General features: G+C 35.7%; 1 protein-coding gene across 1 annotated transcript in view; it reads left to right on the top strand.

Annotated features, from left to right (window-relative positions):
• The window catches only part of Fstl5 (follistatin like 5), a 507,104-nt gene that overhangs the window by 222,437 nt on the left and 268,199 nt on the right, over positions 1-16,468 (top strand). Inside the window, exon 4 of the mRNA XM_008843456.2 lies at positions 12,050-12,216. Within this exon, the coding sequence (XP_008841678.1) occupies positions 12,050-12,216 (167 nt within the window). The remainder of the gene's footprint in view (positions 1-12,049; positions 12,217-16,468) is intronic.

A 16,468-nucleotide genomic window follows, 5' to 3' on the forward strand; every position in this document is an offset into this window, starting at 1 on the left:
TGCTTTGCTTTCTCTAAATCTTTGTGAGAAGGTTCCAAGTTTCTCACTGGGAACTATGATGTTTCATGTAGAGCTTTTGTACATTTTTAAAAATAAAATAGAAGTTATCATTGTTATTTCTGATTACTTTAAATCATGAATGGATGTTTGATTTTGCCTAATGCTCTTATTTGACATGAATTGATAGTGTCATGTAGTGTTTCTTCTTTAGCTTACTAATATGATGGATCACATTGTTTTCTGACTCTTGGAGTGTTCTTCCATGTTCAAAACAAATTTCACTTGGTCAGGGTGTATCATTATTTTTATAGATTGTTAGATTCAGTTCGTTGACATTTTGTTAGAGATTTCACATCTATATTTGTTTTTCATTTCTTGTCACCTCATTGTCTGGTTTGGGAATTAGGGTAGTGATAGCCATGGAATTCATGGCTTCTGTTTTGGCTTCTGTTCCCTGAAAGACTTTGGAGAACTGGTTTCAGTTCTTCCCGAATAATTGGAGAACTCTTCAGTATCTCCATCAGAACCTGATGCATTTTGTCTTGGAAGATGACTAATTCATTATTATATTTGAAAAGATATAAGGTTATTTAGATTTTCTAGTTCTATCTGAGTAGATTTTAGCTGATTTTATCTTTTAAATAATATTTCCACTTTATTTAAGTTATGAAATTTGTGGCCATAGAACTGATTTTATAGTATTCATCGCTGTTTTGATGTCTATGAGATGTGTAGTTATGCTGATATTAAAAATATTATATTTTCTCTTTCTCCTTCATCTAGTTTCAGGACTATTGAAATGTCTTTTTGAACAATTAAATTTTCATTTCACTGATTTTTCTGTATTGGTTTCATCTCAATTTTGTTAGTTTTTTCTTTAATTTTTTTAAAACCTAATTTCCTTGGTGTGTTATGGAATTAATTTGGTTTTGTTCTAATTTTCTCAGGCATCTAATATTCTAATATAGTCATTGCATGCTAGCTAGAATTATAAATAGAGGTAGGCTGCATTTCTAGGGTGTTGGGAACTGAACTCTGCTCCTCTGGAAGAAGAAGCAAGGTTCTTATCCACTGAGCCATCTCTTTAGCTCCTTCATGCATTTTCTTAGAATTATTGCTTTACAAAATATGCAGAAAAAAGATCTTACCATTTTTCTCATCTATTATGATCAAACACTTGAAGGTGTGTTCTTTGTTTGTTAGTTTGCTTGTTTTAAATAGGGTCTCCAGGTAGCTCCAGCTGACCTAGAACTTGTTACTTCTATCAAATTGACCTCCATCTCTCAGAGACTCACCTGCCCCTGTATCAACACATCAAACTCTGAGTTATTTTAATTTTATATTTCCTATATTTTATGTGTTGGAGAATCTTTCTTGTAATCACAGGGGAATATTGAAATATCATTTATTATTGACTCACATGCTAGCATCACAAATAGTAAAACAGTCATCATCAGTATGTACCTCATAGAGTGGTTATAAAGATTGAATAAACCAAATGTTCAAAACAAGACTTACAGTTTGTATATTCTCAGTAAATTCTCACAATTATTTTATCTTACTCATGTCCACCAGTTTCACTCTATTTCATTTGATTGTACACTATTAAAGTGATCAAATTTGATGCAATTTATCTAGCAGTGTCAGCACATTATTATTCCAGGTCACACAATGTTGAAATTAGTCATCTGCCTATTCCTTTGAATTTTTTTAAATCATGAAGTCAAAATTAGCTTGACTACCTGGTGACACCCAGCTCTCTCTGTGTGATACATTTTTGTTGAGTCAGGATCCAAATGGAAACTTTTCTGTATCCAAAAGAATTATTTTCTGGAGTGAATAAGTAGTCAAATGGTTTACTTACTTAATTTAGCATTTAACTCTATGTAACTAAATTGAAAGAGAGAATTTAAATGAAATTGAAGGCAGAGGCAGGTGAATCTCTATAAGTCCAAGTGGACTAATAGTGAGTTGCAGGCCAACTGGAGCTCCAGGGAGACCCTGTCTCAAAAGAAAAAAAAAAAAGGAAAAATGAGACTTGCTATTGATAATAGGTAAAACTGCTTGAAGCGATATCTAAATACCCTGTTGTCTGTGTTCTCCTGCTCTCACTAGACAGCAGTAAGGAATACCAAAAAGACAAATGCTAATTTTTCATGAAAATCTTGCTTTATTGTTTCTCATAGTGGCTATAACTGAACAGTCTTCATTCATGTCTTCCTATACCTTCTCACTCCCAGTGGCACTAGAGGAGCTCATCATCCTTACTCTTCTCTGCTGACTTCTCTCCATTGTGCCTCTCATAGGTGCTCTCAGTACAGGAGCTCTGCAATGCTTTTGGAATTCTGGTGGAACTAACTGCATTCTTGATTCAATCTTAAGGAATTTTAAAGCTATTATCTCTTGCTTCTTAGGGTAAATTCAGGATTTACTTCTAATCATCAAGATTCCTCTCCCCATTTCATTCTCTCTTCTTTTATTTGTTCAGTATATTAAAGGCCTCTGTGGTGGTTTGAATGAGAATGTTTCCCATAGGTCCCAAGTATTTGGACATTTTATCCCCAGTTGGTGGAGCTGTTTTGGGAGGTTTTAGAAGGTGTGGCCATGTTGGAGGAAGCACGTAACTAGAGGCTGGCTTAAAGAGTTCTTAAGCCTTGCCGATTGCAAGTTTCTCTCTTGCTTCCTGTACCTGCTGGAAGATGTGAGAACTTAGCTTCTGCTCCTCTTCCAGCCATCTTTGCTACCATACCTCCCCAACGCAATGGACTCTTGCCCCTTTAGAGCCATAAGCTACATAAACATTTCCTTTTCTAAGTTCTTTGGTTGTGTTTCTAGCACAGCAACAGGAAAGTGACTAATAACAGTTTCTTTAACTGTCCTATTGTTATAAACCCTGAAACTTGCTACTCAATGTCCCAATTCAAGGTTTTTGTAAAGTACAGGGTTAACTGGCTTGGGAAGAATAGCCAGCAAGCAAGTTTGTCTTGAAATCATTTACAAGTGAAGAAAGAAGGTTTACAGAAGAATTACACTCTTGTTCAAAGTATTTGAGCATTCATGGGTCCCCTTATCCTTCTCAACACTTTTTATCACTAATCTTTACTGTAAGGCAATCTTGTAGAGCTGGGATTTTCATCCCTCTGATTTCATGAATTGCTAAGCACTGCTTTTTGTTTTGTTCAGGGTATTGTTAGGCATACAGTTTAAGTAATCCATGGAGTAACTAACTGTTCAAATTCTTTGTTGACTATGCTATTGATTTCTTAATGATTTACAGTTTTGTACATGAGATCCTTATGGAAGTTTTCTGCTCAATAACTTACGGTTTGGTTCCCATAAGTTTTGATGAATAGATTTTATAATTATGATAAAATTTATAAATTATTTCCTTTATGGAACTATTTGTGATTTACCTAAGAAATCTTTCCTTTAAGATTATGAAAGTATGCCAGGGCAAAATCCTCTTGAAGTACGAATTTTTAAATTTAACACAGCACTTTCATGGTCTTCCTTTCCTTCTTGCATGTTTGAGCACCCATCTATAGACATTTGCCTTCTGGGAGAGGAGCAGCCTCAGGCTTCTGTGAGGACAGCTGTGCTGAGTTTCCTTGCTTGCTCACCTCTCCTTCCTTCCATATGTTACTCCTCCCTCCCTCTCTCCTTCCCTCCCTCCCTCTTTCCCTTCCTTCTTCTGGAAAGGGCATTTATTTTGTTCTGAACTTATATGTTTATAGGAAATTATGAGACTGGATTTATTTTGTGTCATCATTTCAAAATAATTACCTTATTGTCTTCTTGATTCTATTTTTGCTGATTAAATGTTACTTGATTCTCCTATAGCATAGGCAATTTATACTTTTACATACTTTTAAGATTACTCTTTCTCTTATTTCACTATTAACTTTATGAGTATGTCTTTATGTACTTTTCTATTTCCTTTGTTGAGAGTTAAGGAACTTCTTAATCTATTTATTGGAGACTTTTATTTTAATTAAAATTTTTGGCTATTTTTCTTCATATATTTCCTTTGCTCTACTCTCTCTATTCTTTTTTCTTTTAGTTTCAAGGTTTGGAATAAGCCCATTTTCATTATCTTCATTTGTTTCTCAAATGTTTTTAATTTCATGTTGTAAAATTTCTTTTAATCATGTCCTGTTTACTAACTCTCCATTTTCCTATGCAGGCATCAATTTAATAAAAATATAGTTGAGGTGCAGTCTTAACTGTAACAGCTCTCCTCTGATAATAGGATAGGAAGTGCCTTATTATCTTGGTGTGCAGTTAACTCTTACGAATGTTACTTTTTGGCTGGAGAGATGGCTCAACAGCTAACAGCTCTTGCTGCTGTTGCGGAGGACGAAAGTTCTTTTGCAGACATCCATGTTGAGTGGTTCATAATCAACTGCAACTCTAGGTTCATCAGATCTGAAACCCTGTAATGGTCTCTGCAGGCATCTATACTCATGTGCATACCACCCCTCAAACACAAAATCAAAAATAGCATAAATTACAAAAAGATATGCAATTTGTATTTAATGCAGGACTGCACTTACTTGTTTGCTGGAGGCATTGATTATTTGTTTCATGGAAGCATTAGTCCAAAATACCTACTGTGGTGGTTTGGATGAGACTGACCCCCCTAGGCTCCAAGTACTTGAACACTTGGTCCCCAGTTCATAGTGCTGTTTGGTGAAGGTCATGGAACTCTTAGGAGGTGTGACCATGCTGGAGGAAGCACGTCACTAGGAGTGGGATTTGAGAATTCTTTTTTTTTTTTAATTTTATTTTATGTGTATGTGTGTATTGCCTGCATGTAGGTAAGTACACCCACGTCGTGTAATGCCCGCGGAGGACAGAAGAGACTGTTGGATCCCCTGGAACTGGAGTTATGGACAATTGTTAGCTGCCATGTGGGTGCTAAATCAGTTGTCTGTATTCCTTTGGATAAGATTGGGGTCTGCAGTTCATTTTCCTAGTTCTATGCTGAGTTACTATCTGGGAGTCCCTTTGGCCACCCTGGCCAACAACTCAAAAGAAGGTATCTTCTATTTGGCATTGTTGCTTCTTATGTGTCCTTTAGTTATACATACGGACTCAAGAAATTAAATTGGCCCCTTTAATCTTTGGTTATACTTTCCTTTTGGATGTTTAAGGCCATACAGTTGGTCCACATAAACCAATTTATTTTTATTCTTAAGGTCGTTTGAGGATCTGTTCCTCAGGGGTCACATGGGCTTGTGCTCAGCCTTGTGTGATTTCCAGTTTCACTCTGCTTCCTGTGGGTACTCAAAGATGTGAGGCCCTGACTTTCTGCTCTGCTCATCCTTCCCCTGGCATTATGGACTCTTTCTCTGAAACTGTAAGCCAAATAAAACTTTTCCTTCTATAAATTCCCTTGGTCATGGTGTTTTATCACAGCAACAGAAAAGTAACTAATACACCTACTCTCTATCAATCAAAGGAGACTTACTTTCTACTAATATTTTGTTTCATTTTTGTTTTATAATGCATCTTCTAAAAACAGATACTTTATAAGAATTGGCCTGAAAATTTTACCCATGTTCCTATAGTTAGTTAATATATCTCTTGGCTGTCAAAACTAAACCAGTATTTGCTTTGCCATCACCTAGTTCCTTACAAAAATGATCATTTACATTTATACTTAGATGAAAACCGGGTTCTTGACTCATCATAGTTCTCTCATTATAAAAATTGTAAGTTTATTCCAGCTAAGATTCTTTATTATCTTTTTGATACATTTCTGAATTAATATGCTATAAATATTTGCTTTTAATTAATGATGTCTTTTAATAGAGTAAAGGAGAGAGAAATATGTTAGTGGGAGATGCTAGTGATTAAATTTATTTTACACTTCATTCTTAAAGTAGAAATAACCATTGGCTAGTAAGCTAATGAGGGTCATATTTAAGTAAATTATATATACAACAGAAGTCTGTACTCAAGTCTTGGAAAAGACACTCACAGTCAAAGCAACACAGTTTTGGTTATGATATGCTCAGATTCTGTGTTTTAAAAACAATGAAGTCAAAATTACTAAAACCTTTTAACTCTCCTTTTAACTCTACCACAATTCAAACATTCACATTTCATTCTCATTGTGTACTCTCTTAAAATCACATAATCTTATTCATTTCGTACTTCTCTGCCTATCATCTAGTAGCTATTAGAATAAACACTTCAAAAATAATCTTGACATTGGTGGTATTAAGTGAGACTTTCCTTGGGTTTGAGTTTCTGGAATAAGTTTCCTACATTTGTATTTCTTTGAAAACAAATACATGTGTGTATTTTAAAGATTCCTTTTATGTACATGAGTGTTTTGCCTGCATGTATGTATGTGTACCACCTGTATGCAATGCCTGCAGAAACCATAAGAGGGTGTTGGAATCCCTGGAACCACAATTATGCATGGTTGTGAGCCATCGGAGCCATCTCTCTAGCTGTGCGTGCGTGCGTGTGTGTGCGTGTGTGTGTGTGTGTGTGTGTGTGTGTGTTTCTATGTGTGAAGATTCACATATGGGGGTTTGCATGGGCATATGTGTATGCATATGGAAGCCAGAGGCCAATTTCAAGGGTCAATCATCAGGAGTGCTTTACCTGTTTTTTGAGGCAGGAACTCTCAATTGGATCTGGTGCTGCTGATTAGCCCAGGCTGGCTAGGCAGTCTCAAGGATCCTCTTGTCTCTGCTGCTTCAGCTCTGTGATTAAAAGCACACATACCATGCCTGGCTTTTCATATGGTTGTTAAGGCTCAAACTCAGTTTCTTGTAATTGCATAGTAAGCTATCTCCTCAATCTCTGAAAACAAATTTGTAATTCCGTACTTCAAGTCATGAAAATAAGTAAAAATGGAAAGAAACCTACTTCAAAGAATTAGTTTACATGACTTTCAGTTTTGTTAATTATCAAATAAAAAGAAAATATAGACTAGAAATGTCATGCCTTTATGATACGAATGAGATAGCATCAGAACTCTGGCTTCTTTCCTTGAATACTGGAGAGAGCTTCCATCCAGATGTAACATTGGTGGGTCAGTGAAGTGCTCAAGATTTTCAAAATGTTCTTACACATACCTTACAAAAATTTCCCTTGACTAAGGTAGTATAGCACATGACATTTTTGGAGCATGCTCTCATTGTGTACTCAGTGGAGTTTTGAAGTTGTGATCCTCAGCTTTCCAGGAGCTAAGAAAAGAGAGGCATCTCACCACCCCCAGCCCATAGGACTCTTGGTATCAGGTAACACATGATTTTACTTGAATCCCATTTTAGTACAGATCATTAAAATATCAACACTAGAGTAAAGGGGATTGAAAAAGAATTAAAAAGATTGGGTTTACTCTCTGCCAGTAGAGGTCTGAGTGTAATTAGCATAAGATGACTGTGGGCAGAATGTCGTAAAATGAAATATGTCCTCTTCATAGACATTTTAAACCAACATAGATAAAATATTATTACACTTTGAAAACATTTGTTTGTACATTTGCAACTCCAAGGACTAAACACACACACACACACACACACACACACACACACACACAGAGAGAGAGAGAGAGAGAGAGAGAGAGAGAGAGAGAGAGGAAACCCTTTATCATGGTATATCTTAAAGCAGTTTTAGAGACTGAAAAGAAGGCACAATAGTTAAGAGCACTGGCTGTTCTTGCAGAGGACCAGGATTCTATTCGCAGAACCCAGCACCCACATGGAGGCTAACAACCATCCATAACTCCAGTTCCAAGGGATCCGACATCCTCTTTTGACCACTTCAGGCCCTGCATGACACAGGTGCACCTACCTACATGCAGGCAATATACTCATACACATAAAATAAAAACAAAAATAAATGTTTTAAATTGAATTACAGATTCACCATAGTTATTATGTCAGGTTACTCAATGTCTAGATAAGATTTACACATTTTACATATGAGTACATAAGCACTTCATTCACCAACTATTCTTAATTTTAAAAATAAAGATGTTTGAGTCTTAATTTTGGAAGACAACTCATAATAACTATCAAAAGGACTAGTAAACATGGGCACGACAGCCTTACATTGACAAGGCTTTCTGCTAAATTTATTCAAGTGCAGAGCCAGTTAATTTTGAGTTTGATTTGTTTTAGTGAAAATGATTGCTTCTGCAGCTACAGAGATGACTCAGCAGTTAAGGCTGTTCTTACAGAGGACCCAGGTTTGATTCCCAGTACCCACATGGCGGCTAACAACTGTCTGTAACTCCAGTTCCAGGGGAATCTGATGTCTTCTTCTGACATCCATTTGCATTTTACAACATGAGTGTACTTACATACATGCAGTCAATACACTCATACACATAAATTAAAAACAATAAATAAAAAATAATTGCTTCTGAGAATGAAATTTTCTGAACTATAACATGAAATATACAAGTAGTTCTGAAGATTTGCCAAAATACAATTAATATATAACAAGATCATTTTAAAAATAATTTCAAACTATAGTATTTCTTAGTGACTTAGGGGCAATTTTATTTCAAAGTTCAGAGTAAAAAGAATTAATATTCGCTATTAAGGCTAAAGGCCTTATTATCTCTTACATTATTTAATAAGTAACTAGATGTTATAATTCATGAATGTACATTGAGAAATATTAATACTTCTTATGAATCCTTGATGTATTATGCTTGTAATGTTTTCTGTTTTAGGTTTGTAAAAATATACATATACCCTGAAAATTTCACATTGTTCCTACTCCTAATTCACATAATAATAATTAGCTGTGTATGTGTATATGCGTGTTTATGTGTAAATCTCTATATGAATACATGCCAGTGTATGCTTGTATGTATATTTGTGCATACACACACATATATATGTATATATGACAGGATGTATATTAAAGGAAAGCAGATGGAAAATATTCTCTATGTTACTATTATTCAGGAAGCATTGAAAATAAGAAATAATCTTATTTAGGGAAATTAAACTGCCCATACACATGACTCAATGAGGTGTTCATTACCCATTTTCAATTTTATTTTGATTTAATTCACAGTGTATAACATTGAGTCTTTCTCTATTTGGATTTTTCACTTTCAAGAGTATCTCGTCCAGTTCTTGAATAACAGAAAATAACAATAGGCTAAATGATCATTTCTTCTTGACTTGGGGATGAGATGCCATATAGTGTAATAGAAGTGCTAATCTATTTCACTTTGTTTTCACCAGGTAATGGTGTGTGAGGCTGTGTTAAAATCACATGGATTATTTAACATGAGTACTTCCCACAGGGAGTGGGGTGGTCTTATGTCAATGTCAGCCTTCCAATGTAAAAATGGGCCATTTTTTAGAATTGCGATTGGTGATTGCACCTAACATTGAACATGTTTTCTGAACAGTTATATTGTGTAAAAGTCACTTGTCCTTTTCCTCAAGAGGGAGACAAAGTTGAAAGAATAGAACTAAGATAAATTGGAGGCTGAGTGGTGAGAGGAAAGGAGAGACCTCTGTGAAGAAATTGCAGCAAAAATATTGATTCCAAATTAAAAATTTTATGTTCTTCATGCAAGTCCTCCATGTAAAGTGTCTAAATTAGAGTAGCCAGTTGTGATAATTTGTAACCTGGCAAAGGCTACGCAAGGTCAAAATGTAATACTTAACCATAGTGTAGAAAAAAAGTCTGTTAACAGCTGGAAACCACAGGGCAGCTAGAATAAATGAAGAAATGGGAGGCACTGCCTCAGTCATCTCTCAAGGTGACCAGCAAGTGCACAGTTATGAACTTTCAGTTGATGAGATATGACCAAAAACAGAAGTAAAGCCACTTCCATATTTTAAACAATGTGCTGGTAACTCTGCCTAATCATTGACAGACATATATATGTACTATAAAAATAACTTTTAATATATTTTTTTGTTATTTTTTGAGAATTTTGGAAAATGAGTATTGTATTTGCACCATTTCTGTCCCTTGCACTCCCCCTTCAGCTCCTCCCACTTCCTCTCAATTATTTCTTCTCTTCATACATATACATATATATATACTGCACTGAATCCATTTAGTAGTGCTCACATGTACATGTGTTTTAGGGCCATCCACTAGGGATTAGATAAATTATCAGGGAACTCATCACTGGGGAAACTGATACACCTCGTTTCAGCATCCTTTGATTGCTGCTACCTGTTCATCTAGAGGTGGGACCCTGTGAAATTCCCCGCATCCACATTGGTCTGTCAACCTTCTTGTCATTATACAGATCTTACTAGGTTATAATTTTGTGGAAATTCATGGGTTCAGCTTCTCTTTCATGTCTAAAATGCCTTATTATCTAACATCAGGTGTCTGGCTCCTCTGGCTTTAACAGTCTTTCTGCCCCCTCTTTCATGATGTTCCTTGAGCCTTAGGTGTAGGGACTGCATTGTAGATTTGTCAACTGAGGCCAGGCATCACCAGTTGCTTATTGTCTTTATTTTGATCAGTTGTGTAATTTTGCAATAGTCCCTATTTGTTTCGAAAAGAAGCTTCTTTGATGAGTAATGAGAGGTACACTTATCTGTGAGTATAAGATTAAGTCTTTAGAATATTGTAAGAAATTATACTGTTTAGGAAAGTGGCAGTTGTAGGTTTTGCCCTCAGGACTATGACCTCTCTAGTCACGTGTACTTGGCTATGTTTAAAGTACCATACATGGGTTCCCTCCTATTCAGTGGACTTTAGGTCTGATTAGACAACTGTTGATTACTCCCAAGATGAAAGTGCCACTATTGAACCAAAATACTAAGCAGTCATTGCTGTAGACTGTAGGTTTTACAGCTTGTTAGGACCACTGATTGATTTCTCTCATGGCAGCTTGCATGACAACTTCTGATACTATGTAAGATAGTCCCCAGGGAGGAGGTTTCCAAGTCAGATCCAGCTCAATTATTACAAACCCTGTGTCTGAACTATGTGGTGTCTGCAGCAGTAAGGTATTCCCGTCATGTTCTGGAAGGCAAACAAGGTCTATGGCAATAGCTTACTTTATTTTGGGAATTACTTGGACTATACTAAGCAACAGCTCAAAGGGAAGTTTCTCTTGCCTTGAACTAGGATTTTTGTTAGATAGCCATCAGGTACATACACATACAAGCATTTTTAAGTAGCTTGTGAAATAATACATTTCCTTACAGTTTTTCAGATAACCTTAATAGTGTCTGTGTCTACTATCCCAGTCTCTCAGCGCCTTAACTTTAAAACTCCTGGATCCAAAAATGACTGAACTCTCTCAGCACTCTGATGGGGCAACAGACAGAATGTCACTTAATTGCTATTTGATTGTTGAACTTCAGGGTTGTTGTTTTTTCTCCCATCCCTTTCAACTTCCCAAATAAATCTATTTCCTTAGTCAATTTATGCTTCCCAGTTTAATAGTGCATTTTACCCATTTAGGTCTGCAAATGTTCTCTGAAGTCAGCCAGTGATGATCTCAACTCACCTACAGTATAAATCTGTCAGAGAATAAACAACATCACTTTTATCTCGATGCTGATGAGACAGTACATGCCGAATTGACAGTTAAATAATTTATCTGTCTTTTGGGTGCAATCTGCCAGTATTATAATGCTACTTCTGATGCTCATTCACTTGTCTAATAGTTCTTTGCCTCATGATGCTTGTCAATCAATTAAATTGAAATGTCATTCTGACTTTTTATTGGAAACAGTTTTCCTTTTTCTTCATTTCATTGTGAGCTTTTCACTCATTTTAAAAATAATTTGTTTATTATTTTATTCTTTGTGTGTGTATGAATGTATTTCCTGCATGTATGTAAGTGCACCTCTGTCATGCAATGCCTGTGGAAGTCAGAAGAGGGTGTCGGATTTCCCTAGAACTGTGTTAGCCCAGGACCTTTGCAAGGGAAGCCAGTGATCTTAATCATCGAGCCATCTCTTTAGCCCCTGCTTTTTACTCTTTTATTCAAACCAGAAGCCCAAATAATTTGTATTCAGAAACTTTATACTAATTAATGTTGGAAAATGACCTGCTCACCAGTGACATTTTATCACTGCAGAGGTGATCCAGCTGAGTCTGCCTGAAGATCAGAGACTAAGTGTTACTGCAGCCACCGTGGGACAAAGTGCTGTTCTGAGCTGTGCCATTGTGGGAGCCCTGAGACCTCCCATCATATGGAAGAGAAACAACATTGTTCTAAATAATTTAGATTTGGAAGACATTAATGTAAGTACATAAAACAGAGATAATTTTCAATGTACATTTCACCTGGTGTACTCTAGGCTGTGTGACCTCTGGGGAGCTTAATGGATATTGGCTGTATAGTAGAGGAGAATTATTGGAATGTTGTATATCCATCCTACCAGTTGGTAGGTGCACTATAGAATGGTTGTAATTATACAGAGCGTTTGCATTGGTATAGTAAGCAGATCATGTAGCAGTGCATTAGCGAGAAAATACATCAGCCCATCATTTTTATAAGTGTCTATTTCTTGTTAAGATGCAAATAGTCTCATCCAATGAACTTGTGCATTTTCACAGAATCACCAGAATTAAAAGTTAGAATACCATCCATAAGAAATGTGGTAGTATGCTTGAATGTGTGTGTGAGAGTGTGTGTGAATGTATATATGTGTGTGAGTGTGCATGTATGTGTGAGCTCCTATGTGTGTTTATGTGTATATTTTGAAAGTATTTATAGGTATTAAAAGTGGAGGGGAGGATTAATAAATATATGGTTAGGTGAAAATATGGTATTTATATAAGGATACATGTTTTTATTCATTTAAAAATATACATTTAACTTACAGAACATTTCTAGGGCTCTATGAATTGATTCACAAAATGCAGTGGATCTAAGAATGAGATAGAAATCAGGAGATACCTGTTTGTACTTTTTTTGTAACTTGTTTGTATATCAATTCTTAAGAAAATGCATTAAATGATATAATGATGTGTTCTTGATAATAGTGTCTCCATACTTAGGAACACAGTCTAGAAGGGAAACATGTTTCTATGTCTGTTATAGCTTGACTTCCACTGATAAAATAACTTGCTATAGAACTCCATGCTTGAAAGATTTTATTCACTAGGACAAGAGAGACCATGCTTTCCTCACATAGGATGATCTGCTTTCTTACTGCAGAAAGGCTAAGTATTTTCTAAAAATGGGTAGAACAGGGTAAATAAAAAATTGCAGTCTTTTTTACTTTCCTACTCCTGGTGAAGCATCTTTGAACACCATGTCTGGATGTCAAAGCTTTATGGGAATACCTATAATTACCGACAGTTAATCTGTATGCAGTGCCACCATGATTCATCGATACCCTGAAACTTCTGAGTCAAGTAAAGACAAAGGAGTTTTACTTCAAATACTTTACAATTCTTTGGACATAATAAATATTAATTAAAACAAATAGTTAATTTTTCTAGAATGAAGGAGCATGATTCTACACTAAGGTTAACCCCTATGAATTCAAAGGAAAACTCTGCTCGGCAGGGAATGGTTTTATAGATGAAAAAGCAGTCACACAAGGCTTTCCTCGCTGTTGAGAGTTCGTGGGTGCAACTTCCGTGTTAATGTCTAGGAGACACAACTTCTCAGCAGTTCTCCCTGTCCCTGTTTTCCTTCTCTTACATTTTGTCCTTCCTTCCTTATGCAATGTTCCCTGAGTATTGCGGGCAATAATATAGATAGCCCACTCCATAGTCACTTATTCTCTCCAATTTGTCCAGTTATGAGCCTCTGTATTAACTGTAATGTACTGAAAAAAAAAAAAAAAAAAAAAAAAAGTATCAAAAAGAAAACCAAAACCTTCTACCTAAAAATATCAGGCGGCAGATACCGGCCCATTTGCCGGGCTGTGTGAGGAAGGCGTCTCGGACCGGCTAGCTTGGGGAGGGCCCGTGTATTAACTGTATAGTATTGAAAAAAAAAAAAAAAAAAAAGCTTCGCTGACTCAGGTTGAGAGCCACACTGTTCTATGAATTTGAAGACAACTGTTTAAAAGGCAGCTGAGTACTGCTTCAGTTACTCCAAATGATAGTAAGACGTTCTCCCCTAGGGACTGTGGCCTCTCCAGTCTGTTTCCATTTTTCATCATGTGATTAACATCATACAGCCCCACTGTAGGGACCAACATATAGGCTGTTTGCAAGGTCAGCTATGAGAAAGACCACCTGGTTTGCAACTGATGTTGTATTACTTAAGAGTGATAAAGAATGATGTAACTTCGTTCTCAAAATATCTTATTTAAAGTAACTGGTGCCACAGCTCCATTATAAAATTAAGATTATTTTAACAGAAATAATTTTTGGTGAGAATTATTAAGATAATCATTTTAAAGCATTTAATACCATGTAAGATATGCCATGAGCACTCAAAATTTGTCACTTTTTTATGTCTTCTGTTCTTTCCTCTTTTTTTCCTTCTCTCTCTTTCATCTCTTCCTCCTTAAACATGTTCCAAAGAACATGGATGCCTTCAATTTTGCATAAGACAATGCAGCTTTACTGTTAGGTTACATATAGTACTAAGGGAAGTTGGGTTTCATAGAAACATGAGGTTCAAAATTTATCCAGTTATAATATCTATGGGACTGGAAAGTGTTTGTTTATTTCAATTCAAGTTTATTTCAGTTGAATGAAGCTTTTAGAATCATGCTGTCATGTCTGCTTAATAATCTTTCATTAGTTCAAAAGGATAGAAGTGTATTAATTCCTCTAAATGGATCTGTTCTATCCTAAATCCTCTTTCTAACCAAATTCTTTATATTTTACATTTTACTGAATTTTTGCCATTTTTCATACAGTATAATTTTATGGTTTTTAGATCACGTCCCCTATCCCAACTCTCATTATTGTCTCCTGCCCAATTTAATATACTGTTATATATGTAGTAAAGCTTATAGAATCTAATTGTGTCTCCAAATGGATGAACCCTCAATATGGGTTCATCCATTGGAGCATGATTATCCTACCAAGAGTCCCATGCTTGAAACAGACTGTCTCTGTCCCTCCGAGCAACCATCTGTTGCCAGTTTCTGTAGGTGGGTTTGAGCGTCTTACCCACTTTTTCATGTCTATGCTGTGATTTCTTTCTGGTTTGAGGTTTCTTAGGACTTGCGTCATCATTGATGTGATTTCATATGAGCTTTGAGAGCAGAATTTTGGTATATGTGCCCTATTCAGAGATAAGCTCTCTGAAACCTCTCACTCTCTGCATACTGGTCAGTTGTGGGCTTCTGTGTTAATCACTTTCTGATGCATAAGGAAAATTATCTGGTGATACGTAAGAGATTCAATAATCTATAGGCATGACAGTAAGTCATAAAGAGTCAGTTTAATACAAAATCTATTTAGTTGATAACTAGTATTAGGCTCCTCCCTATGTCCTTTGACCTCTCTAGCTTCAGGTACTTAAGACTCATATCAATGTTAGATATGGGTTTCATCCTAGGAAGCAGACCTTAAATTAAAGAGTGGTTGGTTAGTCACACAACACTCGTGCCATTATTGCATCAGTGGGCATATCTTGCCATGACATTTATTGTAGTTCACGGGATTCACATCTGGATAAAGATGGTTATTTTTTTTCCTTCTGGAAGCTTGTATCACCTTCCAGCACCGTGAATGCTAGTCTGGACAAATTCTTGAAATAAATAATCTGGTTCTTGATTGTCAGGAAACTTTTGTCAGGGAAGTTGAATTAACAAGTGAATCAAGCATAGAAATGTAGATACATCCTCAAGAAACCTCTGGAAAATGGACAGGACTTGGCAGATAGGATTGGCAGTTGGGGTTGAGGAGTAAATATGGTGCCATGTAGACACTGGGCAGCCTCAACTAAGAAAACCATTAGTCACTGGGTAGAGAAAGATATTTTGCTTTGTTTTGTTTATTATTTGAGAGACAATAGATCTGTAACACATATAGAGCCTTGTGCATATCCTGTTTATAATATTAATAGCTATTTTACCAATCACAAATTTATACTGCATTCTGGCTTAAATTCCTCATTGAAATAAAAAAATGAATTATATTTGAGGAGGAACATAAACATTTACATCATGTTAATTAGTAGAGGTGATAAACATTACCTTTGAAATCTACCCGATGACTTTATAGACATACACAAGTGCCAAGGATCTGAGTGCAACCAATTATGACTAGCAATAATCAGATACATACAAATTAGAGACACATTCACCAACACCTCAGTGTTATTAGCAAAAACAATGAGTCTTTCTGTAAGAAACAGTATATTCTAAAATAAAATGGAGATTTTTTTTAAAGGTTAAAAAAATCATTCAATTTTATGTCTTACAGGGTTTATACTGAGTTCAATATTGTATAAGTGTATTAATTTAACAGTGAACCTAAAAATTTTATAGCCACTTTTGAAAGAGATGTATCTTTACTCTGGAAACTGTTATTGAGTATGTTAAAGCTGTAATGAAATGCTTCTTCTGAAAAATAA

The sequence above is a fragment of the Nannospalax galili genome, unplaced genomic scaffold, assembly GCF_000622305.1.
Source record: "Nannospalax galili isolate Female #2095 unplaced genomic scaffold, S.galili_v1.0 scaffold359, whole genome shotgun sequence".
NCBI classification, from domain to species: Eukaryota; Metazoa; Chordata; class Mammalia; order Rodentia; family Spalacidae; genus Nannospalax; species Nannospalax galili.